Source organism: Gopherus evgoodei, chromosome 2 (assembly GCF_007399415.2).
Source record: "Gopherus evgoodei ecotype Sinaloan lineage chromosome 2, rGopEvg1_v1.p, whole genome shotgun sequence".
Taxonomy (NCBI): domain Eukaryota; kingdom Metazoa; phylum Chordata; order Testudines; family Testudinidae; genus Gopherus; species Gopherus evgoodei.
The window spans coordinates 40,099,850-40,118,610 of record NC_044323.1 but is presented as its reverse complement, the minus strand read 5'-3'; the positions used below and the strand labels follow the sequence as shown (position 1 = coordinate 40,118,610).

The 18,761-nt window shown below is 45.3% G+C and overlaps 1 protein-coding gene across 2 annotated transcripts in view; it reads left to right on the top strand.

Moving 5' to 3' along the window:
* Nucleotides 1–15,320, top strand: part of STAM (signal transducing adaptor molecule) — a 76,623-nt gene extending 61,303 nt beyond the window's left edge. For both annotated transcript variants that reach the window (XM_030550437.1, XM_030550438.1), the window contains exons 11-14: nucleotides 1,546–1,600; nucleotides 2,210–2,363; nucleotides 11,725–11,900; nucleotides 13,280–15,320. In XM_030550437.1, the coding sequence (XP_030406297.1) occupies nucleotides 1,546–1,600; nucleotides 2,210–2,363; nucleotides 11,725–11,900; nucleotides 13,280–13,502 (608 nt within the window). In that variant the 3' untranslated portion in view covers nucleotides 13,503–15,320. The remainder of the gene's footprint in view (nucleotides 1–1,545; nucleotides 1,601–2,209; nucleotides 2,364–11,724; nucleotides 11,901–13,279) is intronic.
* The last annotated feature ends 3,441 nt before the right edge of the window (nucleotides 15,321–18,761 follow it).

The window sequence follows — 18,761 nt, the reverse complement described above, 5'->3', positions numbered from 1 at the left end:
ACAGTGACAGGAAAAAATTATTCAGGAATGCACCTAGACTGTTTATGGCCTTTGTAGAGAGACTTGTGAGTCAAACCAGCGGTGAGCAATCTGCGGGAAGTGGCAGCCAGCACGTCCCTGCAGCTTGTGACGCTTCCCGCAGCTCCCGTTGGCAGGGAACGGAGAACCGCAGCCACTGGAAGCTGCAGGCAGCTGTGCCTATGGATGGTCAATGTAAACAAGCTGTCTTGCAGCCCGCGAGCAGATTACCCTGATAGGCCGCAGGTTGCCCACCGCTGAGTCAGACAGTATCCTCTGAGATTATTAGCCAGGTTAGATCCATCTAGCCAAGCAGTCTCTGCTGCCTTTTTGAAGAATGTCCCTGTTTCTGAAATCTTTAGCCCAGCAACATGGAGCATAGTCCACACTTTTACAAGACATTGTTCTTTAATAGAGGTTTCCAGATCAAATGCCCACTTTGGTTGGACTGTCCTGCAGTCACGGTTGAAGCAGGACTCCTATTACCTACCTCCAAGCAAACAGATACCTGGTTGTTAGTCACCAAGAATGGACAATCACTTGAAGAAAGAACAATTACTTTCCTGACAGTGACTGTGATTCTTTGAGACATGTTGTCCACTTAAATTCCATGACTCACCCTCCTTCCCCACTACTTATGGATTTGTACTCCTCTGGGATTCTGTATGGGTGGAGAACCTCAGGGACTGGGCCTGCTCTGCTTTATGTCCTCAGTTGTGGGGGAGGCATACAGGATGCAGGCCTGGCCCCAGTGGATGCTGCTAGCCATGATCCCAATCTTGTGCATATAGGGCTCATTTGCACCAAGAGTGAAATCCGTGTGTACAACACACCTTGAAGAAGCACAGTTACTGTAGGTAACCATTCTTTTTTAAACTTGCAAAAATAACTTGGTATATTTATAGAAAGTCAGAGGCTAGAGGCTAACGACTAATTTTTTTCTTTCACTGGTCTGCTGGGTTACCCTGGGCAAGTGACTTCACCTCTGTTCTCAATTTTCTTCATCTGTAAAATGGTGATAATATTTACCTCCTGTGTAAAGTGCTTTTGAGATCTAGTGAAAAACAAGAGCTAGGTGGTATTATATATATGCATAATATTTTTGCAACAGTCTATTAATATCTATTGATCATCATCAGAATTGCCTTCTTTATACAAATTCCAGGGTTGTAGTGCTATGAAGAAACAGTGAGAACTGCAAAACCTTCTTGAGTTATTCCACTTCCTTAAAAATGTAAGGGGGAGAGGGGGATTTATGCTGCGTTTTGTTGCTTCCCAGTTTCCAAAATCTAACTTGGAGAAGCTAAGCCTCAACCTTTAATAAAAAAAGGTACATAACCAACTTTTACTCTAGCTTTTATGAATCACAAGTTAAATTGTATTTATGATCTTAGAAATTTATTTTGACATCTAAATATTTCAAGTAGCAATTTTTTTAAAAAAGCACTTAATGTTTACTTTCTGATTTTCAGTATAAACAACTGAAATCTTTGTGATTCTGATTATATATATGTAATTCTCTCCTAGCAATATGCCACCAAATGGGACCTCTCATTGATGAAAAGCTGGAAGATATTGATAGGTAAGAAAGTACATATATATGCTGATACTGATTATTAAGGCTCAGACACTCTCTTTTGAAATAATAGCAAAAGTACCAGTTGTTCACATTATGGCTTGCTATAAGTACTTTCAGTATAATATGTGCCAGAGAAAGTATATATAGTTAATACGGTCCTGCTCCATGATTATGGCGCCTTGGCAGTATGGTAATATAAATCATAACTGTCCCCCATGGGAAGATGACTTAGGGGATTTTCTCTCAAAGGAGTGCTAGTACTTTTAGTGTGAATGATTTCTTTTGCTAACTTTAGAATGCTGAAATATTGTATCTCCTGCCTGTACTCAGGAGTAACTAATTAAAATTTCTTGCTTGTCTACTTGATGAAGAATTAATATTTCTGACTACTAGTCGGAGTTATAACACTTGATCAGTGTGTCTAGGCATCATTTCCCATGCAGTAAAAATAGTTTGCTCTGGTACCTCATCATGTACAGATCCACCGTATTACTCAGTTCAATATAAATAGCTAAAATGTACAGTAAGCCATATGATATAATAGATGATATATGCAGGTATTTCTATAAAAGGGAACTTCAATTTACATTAAAATATTATTAATTATTCCAGGAAACATTCAGAACTTTCAGAGCTCAATGTTAAGGTCATGGAGGCTCTTTCATTATATACCAAGTTGATGAATGAAGATCCAGTGTATTCCATGTATGCAAAACTACCAAACCAACATTATTATATGCAGTCTTCTGGTGTTTCTGGCTCTCAGGTACATATTTGATTTTAAAGACCTGGAATATCTCAGTGGTTTGAGCATTGGCCTGCTAAACCGAGAGTTGTCAGTTCAATCCTTGAGGGTGCCATTTGAGGATTGATCGTGTTTTGAGAAGGGGGGTTGGACTAGATGATCTGTTGAAGTCCCTTCCAACCCTAATGATCTATCTAATATATTGAATATTTATTGAGCTGATTATGGCCAAGTTGCCTTGTAAGTTATCAGTGATGCACTACGACTAATCATTGTACAAAGTTAGCCACTATAAGAAAAAATTGTCTTACAGCAGTAAAATGAATATACAGTAAGTTTTTAAAGCAGCAGATCACAGAAACTTGGAAGCCCTATTGTCTGAGTGTATACTCTATGCAAGCAAGTGACCCTTATCTATTTTCTTTGGTACCCACTATGAACAGAATCTACAGCCTCTCCCTTATTTCCCTAGTTACCTTTAGACCAGTTAATCTTTTTTCCTGAGGTAAGGATGTTTTATTGTCTCCAGAACTAAACTACTACGTTCCCATCATTAGCAGTCAAATACAAATTATAGTTGTATTTAAACAGAACACTGTTTATGTAAGAGACAACACAAAAATAAAGAAAACCTTTAAACTTGTTCATGTTCAGTTGCAGGCTTTGAAAAGATTTTCTATGACAGATTCTGACTTAATTTAGCTCTGTTTTGTTTATTTCAGTTTATAAAATTTACCACAAAAGTGCTTATCCTGTGCCCTTGGTACCAGTGTGAAAATAAAATGAACAAAAGGAAAGCCAGCAGTTCCTTCACACCAAGCCAAAAAATAACCAGCCACAGTAAAGTTTAAGTTAAACCATATGTTCTTTCCATCACAGACAACCTCTTCTATTGTCTTCCTTGCCCAAAACCCTGTGTAGGATTTGCTCCTAAATTACAGAATTACATGGGTAGCACTACACTTAAGGTACATCTGCATGCTTTTTGGCAGTAGCATGCAGAGGCCGTAGCCCCCCAGCATGGCGATAAATAGCAGTGTAGATGGTGAGGTACGGCTTAGGTGAGTAGAGTAAAGACACACCTGAAGGGCATCTGTATGTGTGCAAGGACATACCCCATGTGCTCTTGACATGCTTCAGCTGTGCTTCCTTCTCTACACCACTAAAAATAGCGGTTTATAGTGTTCTGCTACTGTAGTAGGAAAAGTCTTTGGCAGCAAGGGAAGTCTCAGGTGAGGGGAGCCAGCGGGGAAGCAGAGGGGAATGCTCTGCCAGCACCGTAGTGCTGGAGCCCTTCCTCGCCTCAAGGGAAAGATTCTGGCAGCGCAAAAAGACTGTGGCAGCTCCCAACTGCTGAAGCCTTTCCTCATTGCAGTGAAAGGATCTGATAGCAGGAAGCTAGTGAAGCTTTTCCCCGCTGTCTCCCTCCGACCAGAGCTTTTCACCCACACATAAAACTACACGCTGCAGTTTGGACACAGCCCACTTTTTGCTGTAGCCTGTAGCTATGTGTACGCTACTTGCCATTTTCTATGTAAACAGCAGTTCATCACTCAGTTTTTTGGTTCTCAGATGTAGAAGGCTCTATTCAGTCTCCTAACTCAACAGTCTTGTAGCTCTTTTAGTTCATACTTCCATTCAGTTGATGCACTATGGAGATTTCTAAAGTCCTTATAAACATGTTAGCCATGTGTCCCGTGAAGTGGGTATTCACCCATGAAAGCTTATGCTCCAATACATTTGTTAGTCTATAAGGTGGCACAGAACTCTTGCTTTTTACAGGTCCAGACTAACACAGCCACCTCTCTGATACACGTTAGCCATTGTAATTCTTCTAATACACAATTACCATTTTATTTTCCAGTTTATGAAAATATTAGAGGTGTCAAGTATTTCAAGCTGTGCAATGTCTTAATTGCCTTTTATGTATTTGGTCACTTCTAAAGACTTTCCTAAACATCAGAGAGAAGGGTTGGTTCATTTTTTTAATGAAGTCTAAAAATATGAGCCAGCTAATGAACTTCTGTGTTTCCCACCACTGTGGTTCTGGGAAAACGTTACCAGCAGAATTGGTTCTTTTACTTTCATAATGAAACCCATCCATTTATCTGTGGTGTCTTCCGACAACTGCCTTTTCTTTACATAGTGACATTAGAACAAATCATTAGAAATCCTGAGTCTCTGCACCTGCACGTAATCAAGTTCAGCAGACACCCATAGCAAATGATTTAGCTGCCTTACAAACAGGCATATATCTAACCTCAGAAGAAATACAAGACTTTTGGGATGGAGAGGAGTCACTATAAAGGCCTAAAGAAGCTAGGAAAACACCTTCATTCCTGGAATGGAGAGTTCTTACACTCTTTCATTGTGTCGTCTGTGTCAATAGAGTGAGTGCCTCAGATTCATAGATCTTAAGACCATTATAGTCAACTACCCTGATCTTGTACATAACACAGACTATAGAGTTCTTCTTCGAGTGATTGCTCACATCCATTCCAGTTAGGTGTGCGCGCCGCGCGTGCACGTTCGTCGGAAACTTTTTACCCTAGCAACTCCAGTGGGCCGGCAGGTCGCCCCCTGGAGTGGCGCCGCCATGGCGCCCAATATATATCCCTGCCGGCCCGCCCGCTCCTCAGTTCCTTCTTACCGCCGTGTCGGTCGTTGGAACTGTGGAGCGCGGCATAGCTGTCCTCCACGTCCCTAGCTCTCCTAGTTCTCTATCGTTTATCTATCGTTCATCTCTAGTCCATTATAGTTGTTAATTAGTTGGTTAAGTAGATAGTTAAGTTAGATAGTTGTTAAGTAGTTCTTCGCCGGGGGCTTAGCCCTTCCCGGCGCCAGGCTCATGCCTGTTTCGCCGGGCTTTAAGCAGTGTGCGGCCTGCAAGAAGCCCATGCCTACCAGCGATCCCCACGAAGCGTGCCTGAAGTGCCTCGGGGAATCGCACAGATCTGACAAGTGCCGCATCTGTAAGGCTTTTAAGCCGAGGACAAAGAAGGAGAGGGATCAAAGGCTCCGGACTCTCCTCATGGAGGCGGCACTTGACCCGACGGCTTCGCAGGCCGTGATCTCGGCGCCGGCACCGGATCGCACCGGCACTGAGAAGACTCCCCGGCACCGGCCCTCTCCGGCACCGGAGTCAGAACCAAGGCCGTCGAAGTCCAATACTCCGGCCAGGCAGACCCGGCTAGAGCGCCCGGCCTCGACATCGGCCGCGGCGCCGCCGGCACCGTCGACTCCGGGCCCAGCGGGTCCGTCGAGTCCGGTACCGCCGAGCTCCCCCATGAGATCTGGGGTTGAGATACTGGTCCCATCCACACCGGAGACCTTCGCCTCGGCTCGGGACCTCATAGCCCTGACTGAGCCCACTCGGCTGCCACCCCCGGTACCTCTGGTGCGGGTTGTGTCCAGAGGCAAGCCCATGATGTCGGCACCGCCCAGAAGATCTCGTTCACGATCCAGGTCCCGACGTCTTGGGCGCTCCAGATCCCGCCGCCGCTCACAGTCCCGGCACCGCTCCCCTCAGCGGTACCGGTCGCACTCGCGGCACCGGTCGACATCGAGACGATCGCGGTCAGGTTCCAGTCGCCGAGACCGGCACCGCGATTCTAGGAGCAGGTCCCGACGCTACTCGCCGCACCGGTCGACCTCCCGGCACCGAGCCGGTGGCAGGTCCCAGTCCCGATCGACCTCCCGGCACCGAGCCGGTGTCAGGTCTCGGTTGACCTCCCGGCACCGAGCCGGTGGCAGGTCCCGGCACCGAAGCGGCGCCCGGTACCGATCAGGATCCCGGCACCGCGACAGAACTCGGTCCCGATCCCGATCCCGGCACCGTTATGACTCCCGGCACCGGTCCCCGGCACCGAGACGATCCTCCGTGCCGGCCCGCGCAGACCCTTACCATCCAGGGTCGGCCCCTCCATGGCCCTCTAGACAGCCGTCCGTATCCTCCCAGACGGACAGCGGGTATGCGCTGGGCACCGACCGGCAGACGGCGCTGTTCGGTGATCCGCCGCTGCAGGACCAAGGCCCACAACAGTGGGGATTCTGGACACCCTGGGCATACCATCAGGCCCAGGGCCCCCAGCAGCTCCCTGCTAGGCCGGCGACTGCGGAGCGTAGGGCTCCTGAAGCCTCGTTGTCTCGCCCCCCTCCCTCCCCGGAAGGGAAGGAAGGGTCCAAGCAGCAAGACTCCGCTGTGGCTCCTGAGGCAGAGGCGAGGGCTGAGGAAGACCCTCAGTTAGACACTCTCGTGCCTGGGGTCTCCTCATCCTCCTCCCCGGATGAGGCGGTGGCGGGTACCTCCTCCAACAGTCCCCCCCCGCTGGATCTCAGGGCGCACCAAGACCTCCTCAGGCGATTGGCTCAAAATCTGAGTCTGCAGGCAGAGGAGGTCTCGGAGATAGAGGATCCAATTGTAACCATCCTCTCTTCTGATGCTCCCACCAGGGTCGCCCTGCCCTTCATACGGACCATCCAGGCCAACGCCAACACCATCTGGCAGTCCCCGGCCTCCATCCCTCCGACAGCGAAAGGCGTCGAGAGGAAGTATATGGCCTCTTCTAGGGGATACGAATATCTCCATGTACACCCGACTCCGGGTTCACTGGTGGTGCAATCAGTGAACGATAGGGAGCGTCACGGCCAGGAGGCTCCAGCCCCCAAATCCAGAGAAGCCAGGCGGATGGACCTCCTTGGCCGTAAGGTGTATTCGGCTGGGGCGCTGCAGCTCAGGGTCTCCAACCAGCAGGCCCTGCTGAGCAGATATGCCTTTAATTCCTGGGTGGCAGTGGACAAATTTAAGGAGCTGCTGCCACAGGATGCTCGCCAAGAGTTTACGGCCATCTTGGACGAAGGCAAGAAGGTCGCACGCACGGCCTTACAAGCCTCCTTGGACGCTGCGGACTCGGCTGCCCGTACCCTCGCGTCAGGAGTTACGATGCGTCGCATCTCCTGGCTGCAGGTTTCCGGCCTTCCGCCGGAGCTCCAACATACTATACAGGACCTTCCTTTCGAAGGCCAGGGCCTGTTTTCTGACAAGACAGACCCCAGACTCAAGAGTCTGAAAGACAACCGGGTCATTATGCGGTCCCTCGGGATGCACACCCCCGTGACGCAGCGTAGACCCTTTAGGTCGCAGCAACAACAACAACGCAGGCCGTTTTCCCAGTTCCGCCAGCGGCAGGACCTTTACAGGCGCCGCGGCAGGAACGGAAGGCGCAGGCAGTCGGGGAACCAAGGGGGGCAGAACCAAGGCTCCTCAAAACCCCCGCCTGGACCTAAGCCTTCATTTTGAAGGTGCGCCCGAGGGCGCAGTAACAGTTTCCCCTATGGATCCTTCCCCCCCCGTTTTCCAACCGCCTTTCGTTTTTCCTCCCGGCGTGGTCCCAAATAACATCGGACCGCTGGGTCTTAAGCATGGTGCAGACGGGATACCGCCTGCAGTTTGTTTCATTTCCTCCTTCCCGCCCTCCTTCCTCGTCCCTCTTCAGGGACCCCTCTCACGAGCAATTCCTTCGGCAGGAGGTGCAGACGCTCCTCAGCAAAGGAGCTATAGAGGCGGTTCCGGAAAACGAGAAAGGCAAGGGGTTTTATTCCCGCTACTTTCTGATCCCCAAGGCCAAGGGGGGCCTCAGGCCTATCCTCGACCTGCGAGAGCTCAACAAATACCTTGTGAAGTTGAAGTTCCGCATGGTATCCCTGGGGACCATTATTCCATCCCTGGATCCGGGAGACTGGTACGCCGCCCTCGACATGCAGGACGCGTATTTCCACATTGCCATTTGGCCGTGCCACAGACGCTTTCTCCGCTTCATTGTGGGGGCTCTTCATTATCAATTTGCAGTCCTCCCATTTGGCCTGTCCACGGCCCCGAGGGTGTTTACAAAATGCATGGCAGTTGTCGTGGCGCATCTTCGGCGCAACCGTGTCCACGTGTTCCCTTATCTGGACGACTGGTTGATTCGGGGCACGTCGGAACAACAAGTCAACAGCCATGTCCGCGTGATCACCGGCATGTTTGCAAGTCTGGGCCTCTTGATAAACACAGACAAGTCCACCCTGAGGCCCACTCAGAAGGTGGAATTTATCGGGGCCGTCCTGGACGCCACTGTGGGCAGGGCCTCGCTGCCTCTGCAACGGTTCCAGACCATGGTGGCGATCGTTCAACGTTTGCGGTCAGCCCCATTGACGTCAGTGAGGACATGTCTAACCCTGCTAGGCCACATGGCGGCTTGCACCTTTGTGACCGACTACGCTCGGCTCCGCATGAGGCCTCTCCAGCTGTGGCTTATCAGTCATTACAGGCCGGCAAGGCAACCGTTAGACATGTTAGTCACAATCCCCCAGAAGGTCTTAGATTCTCTCGGCTGATGGCTAGACCAGTCCGTATTATGTGCGGGTCTTCCCTTCCACCCCTCTCAGCCCTCGGTATCCCTGACAACGGATGCCTCAGATCTAGGCTGGGGGGCCCACCTAGGGACCCTGCGGACACAGGGCCTGTGGTCCCAGGAGGAGGTGGGGCTACACATCAACATGCGGGAGTTGAGAGCGGTCCGCCTTGCTTGTCAAGCGTTCTGTCATCAGCTTCAGGGTCGTTGTGTCGCCGTGTTCACGGACAACACGACGACCATGTACTATATCAACAAGCAGGGCGGCACCAGGTCCTCCTCCCTGTGCCTCGAGGCGATACGACTCTGGGACTTTTGCGTAGCCCACTCCATTCACCTCAGAGCTTCTTTCCTCCCTGGAGTACGGAACACGCTGGCGGATCGATTGAGTAGATCCTTCCTGTCACACGAGTGGTCCCTTCGCCCGGACGTCGCTCTCTCCATTTTCCGGAGGTGGGGTTATCCCCGGGTGGACCTCTTCGCGTCCAAGGGGAACAGGAAGTGCCAAGCGTTCTGCTCCTTTCAGGGCAGGGAGCCGGGGTTGATAGCGGATGCCTTCCTCATCCAGTGGTCGACCCACCTGTACTATGCGTTTCCCCCGTTCCCTCTGGTCCACAAGGTCCTCCTGAAGGTGCGCAGAGACAGGGCTCTCGTGATCATGGTGGCCCCGGCATGGCCCAGGCAACACTGGTACACGATGCTGCTGGACTTGGCCGTAGCCGGCCCAGTTCCCCTGCCCCTTCATCCGGACCTGATTACCCAGGACCACGGGACCCTCTGTCACCCAGACCTGAAGTCGCTGCACCTGGCGGCGTGGCTCCTGCGTGGCTGACTGGTTCCGAGCTGCGCTGCTCCACGCCTGTGAGAGAGGTGCTCTTGAGCAGCAGGAAACCGTCCACAAGAGCCACATATTCGGCGAAATGGAAACGCTTCTCCTCTTGGTGCGTAGAGAGAAATCTCCGCCCTATGGAAGTTTCGGTAACCGAAATCTTAGACTATGTTTGGTCCCTCAAAGGGCAAGGTCTGGCCTTATCGTCGTTGCGAGTCCACCTAGCAGCTATCTCCACCTTTCACCCGGGTGCGGACGGTCGCTCCGTTTTTTCTCACCCGACGGTGTCGAGATTCCTTAAAGGGCTGGAACGTTTATTCCCTAACGTCCGTCCCCCTGCTCCGACCTGGGATCTTAACCTGGTGTTGTCCCGGCTCATGGGGCCCCCCTTTGAGCCGTTAGCTACTTGCTCCCTGCTCTACCTCTCTTGGAAGACTGCCTTTCTAGTGGCTATCACCTCAGCTAGACGGGTGTCGGAACTCCGAGCTCTTGTGGTAGACCCCCCATATACGGTCTTCCACAAAGACAAGGTGCAGCTGAGACCACACCCTGCTTTTCTGCCCAAGGTGGTCTCAGCTTTCCACGTCAACCAAGAGATTTTCCTTCCGGTTTTTTTCCCAAAACCTCACTCCTCAGGCAGGGAGCAGCAGCTCCACTCGCTGGATGTCCGTAGGGCTCTCGCGTTCTACATAGAGAGGACTAAACCCTTCCGAAAATCCCCCCAGCTTTTCGTGGCGGTAGCAGATCGTATGAAAGGGCCTCCTATCTCCTCCCAGAGGGTATCCTCTTGGGTTACGTCCTGTATCAGGACCTGTTATGACTTGGCCCATGTCCCTACGGGCCGTGTGACTGCGCATTCTACCAGGGCGCAGGCGTCGTCGCTGGCTTTCCTCGCCCGTGTGCCCATCCAGGAAATCTGTCGGGCAGCGACCTGGTCATCGGTCCACACCTTTGCTTCCCACTACGCCCTGGTCCAGCAGTCGAGGGAGGATGCGGCCTTCGGAACTGCAGTGCTCCGTGCCGCGACTTCTCACTCCGACCCCACCGCCTAGGTATGGCTTGGGAGTCACCTAACTGGAATGGATGTGAGCAATCACTCGAAGAAGAAAAGACGGTTACTCACCTTTGTACCTGTTGTTCTTCGAGATGTGTTGCTCACATCCATTCCACACCCGCCCTCCTTCCCCACTGTCGGAGTAGCCGGCAAGAAGGAACTGAGGAGCGGGCGGGCTGGCAGGGATATATATTGGGCGCCATGGCGGCGCCACTCCAGGGGGCGACCTGCCGGCCCACTGGAGTTGCTAGGGTAAAAAGTTTCCGACGAACGTGCATGCGCGGCGCGCACACCTAACTGGAATGGATGTGAGCAACACATCTCGAAGAACAACAGTTACAAAGGTGAGTAACCGTCTTTTTCACCTAGTTATCCCTCCAGTAGGCCCAATAATTTGTTTGAACTAAAACATGTTTTTTTAGAAACTCATCTAGTCTTGATATAAGAACATCAAGAGATGGAGAACCTAATATTTGGTAAACTGGTCTGTTGGCTAATTATACTAAGTAAAGCTATGCCTTATTTCCAGATAGAATTTTGTCTAGCAGACCACCTCCCCTCCCATTCACATAACATCCCAATGACAGCCTCAGCAATTACTTACATGAAAATGTTAGCTAAAAATAAGAAAATATTACCTTTGAATTTTCAGTTAGCAGCTGCATACAAAGGAAAGCCAGCGCCAAATTGCTAGACCACAGTTGCCCTACACTGACAGTTCTTTGATAAACAGTTGAAATTTTTAACTTTTATTCAGAAGGAAAAAACTACAGTAATATTTTTAATTATCACCATTACAAAATATATTTTTCAAATTTAATGACTGACTCCTATTGATAGATAGTGTCTCAAATAATTTCCTAGAGTACTGGAGTCTTATTTTCCTTTTGAGAAAGAGCAGATTTATGGTGCAATCATAATATTCTCCACCGTTTGTTAGAACATTATCGCACAGTGCAAATTAGTCAAGTTGCTTTTAAATACACAGCTTTTTGTGGGCAGAGGCTTGAGAGCCTTTTCTTTAGATTCTGAACTTAGCAATTAACTAAGTAGCAATAATATGTTCTTGTATTTTATCTATGACCATCTTTTGTTTATTTTTTTAAGGTTTACCCAGGGCAGCCTCAAAGTAGTACATATCTGGTGGCAGGAAGTGCGCAAATGGGCCATATTCAAGGCTATAATCTTCCCCAAGAACAACTTCCTTCTCTCAACCAAGGCACAGTTCCTCAATCGGGAAGCTCAGGACTGCCTAGTCAGCCAGCTCAGACATCTTATGCTAAGTAATTCTAATATTTGCCTATTCTAAATAAACTTAAATTTCATTCTAAATAACTAGGACTGACTTTTAAGGGGAAATTTTGTTTTTGGACAACCATTATTTTAGTCATAATTGACTGAACTCCACAGTGCAGTCACTTCCAGTGTGTACTTACTGATGTTTAGATAACAAAAGTATTTTTAGCAATTGTATGAACTTTGTACACAAAACAACGTTACTGATTGTGAAACACTTGTTGTGTCTTGTGCTCTTTACACAAGAACAATGTGAAGAAACCATGGGCATGGCTGAGTTCCAAATAACCATGTTCACTGAATATATACAACATGCAAGGCAGCTTCATGCAAATATACTGCTGCTCTGACTGGTTTCTAGTACGTTCTAAAACACAAAGTATGATGAGTGCCATTAGGGATGATTGCCCTTCCTTTGCTTCAGACACCTCGGCGTGTTGGCAGGTACTGATCATATTGGAAAAGGGTTAAGTAGATTTTGCAGACTCAGGGCTGGTCTACACTACAGGGGAAAATCGATCTCAGATACGCAACTTCAGCTACGTGAATAACGTAGCTGAAGTCGAAGTATCTAAGATCGAATTACCATCCTCACGGCGCGGGATCGATGTCCACGGCTCCCCATGTTGACTCCGCAACTCCGTTCGGGTTGGTGGAGTTCCAGAATCGATATAAGTGCTTTCGGGGATCGATATATCGCGTCTAGATGAGACATGATATATGGACCCCCGAGCAATCGATTGCTACCCGCCGATACGGCTGGTAGTGAAGACGTAGCCTCAGCGAGGCGTGTACATTTACCCAGATACAAGGGGATTGGAAGTGGGTCTCTGTAGAGGAAGTATCTAGGGAGCAGCCTATACAGGGTCAAAAGTTTGAGCTGAGCTTAAATTCATCCTTGAGGTTAATTTTTGGCTTTCTACAGTAATGTTGTTTTAAAGTAGGTTGGGAAAGATGTCTGCCATAAATTATTTTTAAAGTATTCATTTTTCCTTACTTAAATTACTTATTATTAGAAGATGTGATGTGACAAATATACGTGTTAAAGCTTGTGCATTCTTTGCATAATGTGTATTACCAGTTACAATATGTAACTTTTTGTTAACAGAATAGAAATAGGACTTGAGTCATGTGTTTATATACAATAGAAAATAAAAGCATAGATTTATAATCCAGAGTTAAATGTATTAATATGAAGCTTGGGAGGGAGCGGGAACATTGTCAAGATTTTCTTTGAAATGGAGCCCAGGAGAGGTGCTATTCATGCATATGTAATACACATAAAAAACTTGCATTAATTTTGCTGTCCTATTGACTTGTTTCCTACCTTTTTTCTTATACAATGTTTCATTTCCCTTTCTCTCAGTGCAATGGTCAGCTCTCTTCCTGGAAGCACATATTCCAATCAGGCTTCAATGTACAGTCCACCTCCTGCTGCTGTTGATGTTACTGCTTACCAGAATGCTGGAACTAATGTGTCCCAGGTGCCAAACTATAACTTAGCATCTTCGTCTCTGCCTCCACCAGCAGGCAGTCAACAACCGCCGCCACCACAACCACATACTTACTCCCAGAAGGCACTACTATAAGACCCAGGACTTCTGATTCCTAATCTTCTCTAACCTCTGCTAAATGCAGTTGACAATGTTATAAGCTCCTTCCTTTAATCTCTTAAACATTGTTTATCCTCAGTTTAATAGGAATCTACCCTGGTGAACAGGTTCAATGATTCAATTTGCACTGACTTTTTAGGATTTTTTTTAATTTTGCAGCGGAACAAAAATATTTAGGACACTTAATTCCGTTTAAAAGGCCTAAGATTGGTACAATATTTATGTCTGGTAAAATTGGCTAATCTGTGAAAACTCAACTTGCAAACTTTTGTGGCATAAATGTTATGTATATAATAGTGTGTGTTTGCAATAGTGGCCATTTGAAATAGCTATGGTGATCATGTGAATATATTTAACACACTGTTAAAATATTTTACATTACTGTTTTATTTTAATCATGAACAGATGACCGTGTTTCACAGTTGTACCCAGTTTTGTGAAGGATGTGATATCCTTTTGCAATGCAGGAAAATGCTTAAATCTGCATATCATGGTTAATATTTACATGCTAAGGTCTATATTAATTTCCAAACTTAACTACATGTAGGTTTCATTCATTGTGAATTGAATTTAAGTATATCATGACTTCCTGTAGTCTGCAGTACTATTAGCTGGCATTATCTACCAAAGTAAACTAGTTAACATTTTAAATGGTCTGGTGAGGTCACAGCAAATGATGATTCTGTTTTAGAATAATAATTATTTAAAACACCTATTTACAGGCTGCTAAACATATCATGGGACCATGAAACTGACTAGAATCTTACAACTTATTGTTTAAAGCATATAATGATGTACTTTTCCATACTAGCCTTGTATAACTAGCGTTCTGGATTGTATTGTGTGTATTGGTGAAGATTACACCAAAGACAGAGAAACTGAGTTTGAATGGGAATGAATGGAATTTTTAAACTGGAACAAAAACGTGAATACACTACATTATTCATGACTCTTATAATTATTTAGATCACACACAAAGAATTGTGGACAGATATAGTCACTTGGCTGAGCAAACCTTTACATTTTTATTTTAACTCTTGTGGCCCTGCTTAGCAAAATTGTTCTGTGTAGTGTTATTACACAAAACACTTCAGCCTTAATCCAACATCTCTTCTTAATTTCCTAATTTTTAGTTGTCTGAAGCCTTGTTGTTTGTTTAATTCCTTCTCTAGTATGAATAGTTTCTCATTTCACTTTCTCAAAACTCTTCATAATTTGGTTAAAATTTTAGATCATTTTACATTCTGTTCTGCAGTGATGTAAATTTACACAGGTTGTCCTGTCTCTCACTCTTTGGGGCATGAAACTCTCTGTATGCCACTTATAAACTCAGTGAAAGGGTAACAGTAACTGAATAAATCATTTTAGAGGGGTCTAATCAATGTATCTTCTACAAAAGAATGTTTGTTTTGATTTGTATTCTATTTCTGTTGATGCATCTTAGCATCCTGTTTGCTTTTTTTTTAATGCAGCCCATTTTGAGTAGGCAACTTTATAGATCTCTCAATATAAAACGCACATTCTGGTTTTGGTTAGCATACATGCCATAACTGGTTAATTTAATATTTATTTTCCATTTTAATGTATTCCTTCTTAAGTTTAATTCTTGTACACATGTTATTGCTCAGTTATTTTGACTATCCAGTATTTTCTGAATCTGTTTGCAGTGTTCATACTTATTTGCCATGTCTTTAGGTTTGCTATCATTAGCAAACATTGGTCTATATCTTGCCTGTGAATTCTGTCAGCCAAATAGATTGCATAAATACTAAACAAGATGGTTGCAAACCTCAACCTACTTCATTGCAGCTTAACGGTATTCTTTTCAGCTAGTGAAACTACTGCAGTTAGCTATTTTTTATATTTTCTCTCCAACAGTCTAATTATCCCCATAAGTCATGCCTACTTAGTATAGCCAGGTATGTTTGTGGGATTTAAGGTGGAACATAAAACAATATCTTGGAATCTTTTCTACCTTACAGATGAAGGCATACAACTAGGATTATGGGCTATCCTCTGTGTGTACTGGACAATTTATTCCAAAAGGAGAGAAATGACTTGGATGGAGAGGAGAAGAATTTCTACACAAAAAAACCCTTCTAATTCATGTTTCCTTAGGTCCTGATTCAAGAACATATTTAAGTAAGCCTATGCCTAATTTTAACCATGAAGATAGTTCCACTGACTTTAGCGGAACTGCTCAAATGCTTAAAGTTACGCAAATGCTTAAGTAGATTCCTAAATAAAGGCCTAAGGCTTTTGTAACTACTAAGCACCAGTGGAATTCTGTACAGCCCAGCAAAACTAGATTTTTATTGTGGCTCTTGCTGATAACTGATACTATTCTTTTTTCATAAAATCTGTAGCACATCTGGCATCTTTTCTTTTTTTTCTCTTCTCAATTTAAATTTGTCCATTTTTCTCTAAGATTATCTATTTTGCATTATAATTTTCATACACTGGAAAATCTAGACAGATCTATTCTGAAAACTTTTAATGCAAGTCTGTGTTTGTGTGTGTTCTTAGTATTTACTGAGCATTTAAAATCTATTATATGCATCTTAGGTGCTCCCATCTTCCACTTTATGTATCATGCATATTTATTCACTTTTAAGGTTTAAATCTAAAATAGCTTCTGGCCAAGTATGCACTTTGTCCCCTGTATAGTTTTGCAAAACTGTTTTCCAAAATGGGATCTGTCACTCTAAACTCTACCAGTGTCTCCTCCTTGCCTCCTAAGTTCTTATCTTTCTCCATTTCTTTTACTGTTAACATCATTGTCCTTATCTAAGTTTTGTAATAACAAGTTTTGTGAACAACTCAGAATCATATATTTTGTCCTAAATTGCTGCACAGATTGTAGTGTAAAACTGCAGCACATTAGATCGGTGGTTCTCAAACTTGGGCTGCCGCTTGCTCAGGGAAAGCCTCTGGTGGGCCGGGCCGGTTTCTTTACCTGCCGTGTCCACAAGTGACATGAAAGGGGAGATGAGGCAATAGGAATGTTGGTAAAGAATGAAATGATCCTGCTGAATCAATCATCTAATGCAGTGGTTCTGCTGATTGCGGCTCCCACTGGCCGCGGTTTGCCACTCCAGGGCAATGAGGGCTGCAGGAAGGGCGGCCAGCACGTCTCTTGTCCCGCACCGCTTCCTGCATCCCCCATTGGCCTGGAGCAGCGAACCTCAGCCAGTGGGAGCCGTGATCGGCCGAACTGCAGATGCGGCAGGTAAACAAACTAGCCCAGCCCACCAGAGTCTTTCCCTGAACAAGCGGCTGCCCAAGTTTGAGAACCACTGCATTAGATGACTGATTCAGCAGAATCATGTCATTCTTGATCGACGTTCCTATTGCCTCATCTCCCTTTTCATGTCACTTGCAATATTCTTAAGTAGAATTCTAAGCTTTTCACTTTGCCTGTCAAACTTAGTAATAGCTTTAAACATTTCCTATAAGAATAACTGGTACGCTTCCAGCTCAAACCTCTTTGCAAACATGATTGTCTGTTAAGCTCACATCACACTTCTTATGTTTACCATTACTTCTTGCTTCTCTCCACAGTGTCCTAAATTGGTTATATTTTCTCTTCCTCAGGATAGACTTTTCAGTGATAGGTAATATCTGTAACATGCTGGACACCTTTATTACAATAACTCTCTTATTCAACCTCCTTTCCTTTCCTACAAATTACTTGGCCACTGCCCTTCAGTTCAAACTAGTTCCCGCTAGTTATTTTTAATATATTCCACCTGTGAATCCCACTGTGGATACTTTGTTGCTGTCACCCCTTCAGAGTCCTAAATCTGCCATGTAGTATATGCAGAGCAGTTTCACATTTCTTGGTTTGTCTTCCTGTGTGAAATGTGAATGAAAAGAATGTGTCTCTACAGTTTCTCTAGTGAAAAGTTAAAGCTGAGATTTTAAATGTCAACAAGTCAGGCTGTTCAAAAGTTTATTTTCCTCAAAAATATTATCTACCGTATTACACATTACACTATAGAAAACTGATTTCTTTGAACATCTTGATTTCTTTGCATATAAATTCTGGATGTAATACTAAAGTGTTTTTAAAAAATCCGTGTCCATGAAGGACTAGAAAAACTGTTCTCTGACTTGAGATAGCGTGTTGTAGTGCTTTGCTTTCTGTGACCAACAGGAGCAAGTTCTCTTAAATGATTCTATTCACTTCATTTTATAGACATTTTGTTCGTGTCTATCAGTTCAGTGCACATAGGCACAACAAAAATACATCCCAAGGAAATTGGTTTTTCCAGAGAAGAAAACTGTAAGGCGTAGTCTAAACTGAAAAGATTGCTACATTGATGTTATGGGGGAGACTACTACCAGAGTTTGCCACCGTCTAGCTTCAGGACTGGATCAATGTATACCCCGGCCATACTAGCTATTGGTGCCTCTGTATATAAGTGTTTAGTGTTACCAGTTGGAATACACCTACTGTAGTAATATACAGTATTAGTATAGTGTAATTAAGCCCAAGTAAAGTAGAAAGGAGGCTTAAAAGACAATAATATAAGGATCATTGAATCCTTTTTGAAAGTCTTACAGCAGTGCACTGTCCTCCACAATATAGTGTCTTTGTGGATGTTACCTTTGATTTCTGAAACGAAAATGAGCTTGGGTCACCAGAACTTCAGAGAATTCTACCTGTAATTACAAATATTTCAAGTTATGTGCAAAATAGAGAACTCTGCTTATAATGAGAGCTATCTTTGATTATTTGACTGAGATTGACCTATGGTTCTCAAGTGGTAGGAATGTTGATTTTAGGCTGGAGAGCTAATATCTTATAAGAAATCAGCTCTCCAGCCTAAAATCAACGTCCCTACCACAACATTTAAAGAAAAACTGTGTTTCTTGAAGTTCATTCACTTGACTCTCTTAACTATTTTCACTTGGCTTTCAAAAATTTCTGTCTAATCTTCACTTGTATCAGTTTTAACCTCCTTCCCCAGTCTGCTGGGTTTTACAGGCAGATGGGCAATAACCATACATGTTACAGCAGCTACCTGGCTTCAGTGTGGTACTTACTTCCAGAGAAAGCAGCATGTATCCATTTTTAGGAGCAGAGAAGGAAAATGTCTCCTTTAAGTTTTTCTTGAGTTTTATTTCACTCTTAGTTTCTTTTTTCCATCTCATGCTAATTTTGCAATGAATAGCAGTAGGCAGACTCATTTTTACTGTTGTTCAGTCTTAATGCAACTGACCAGCTTCACA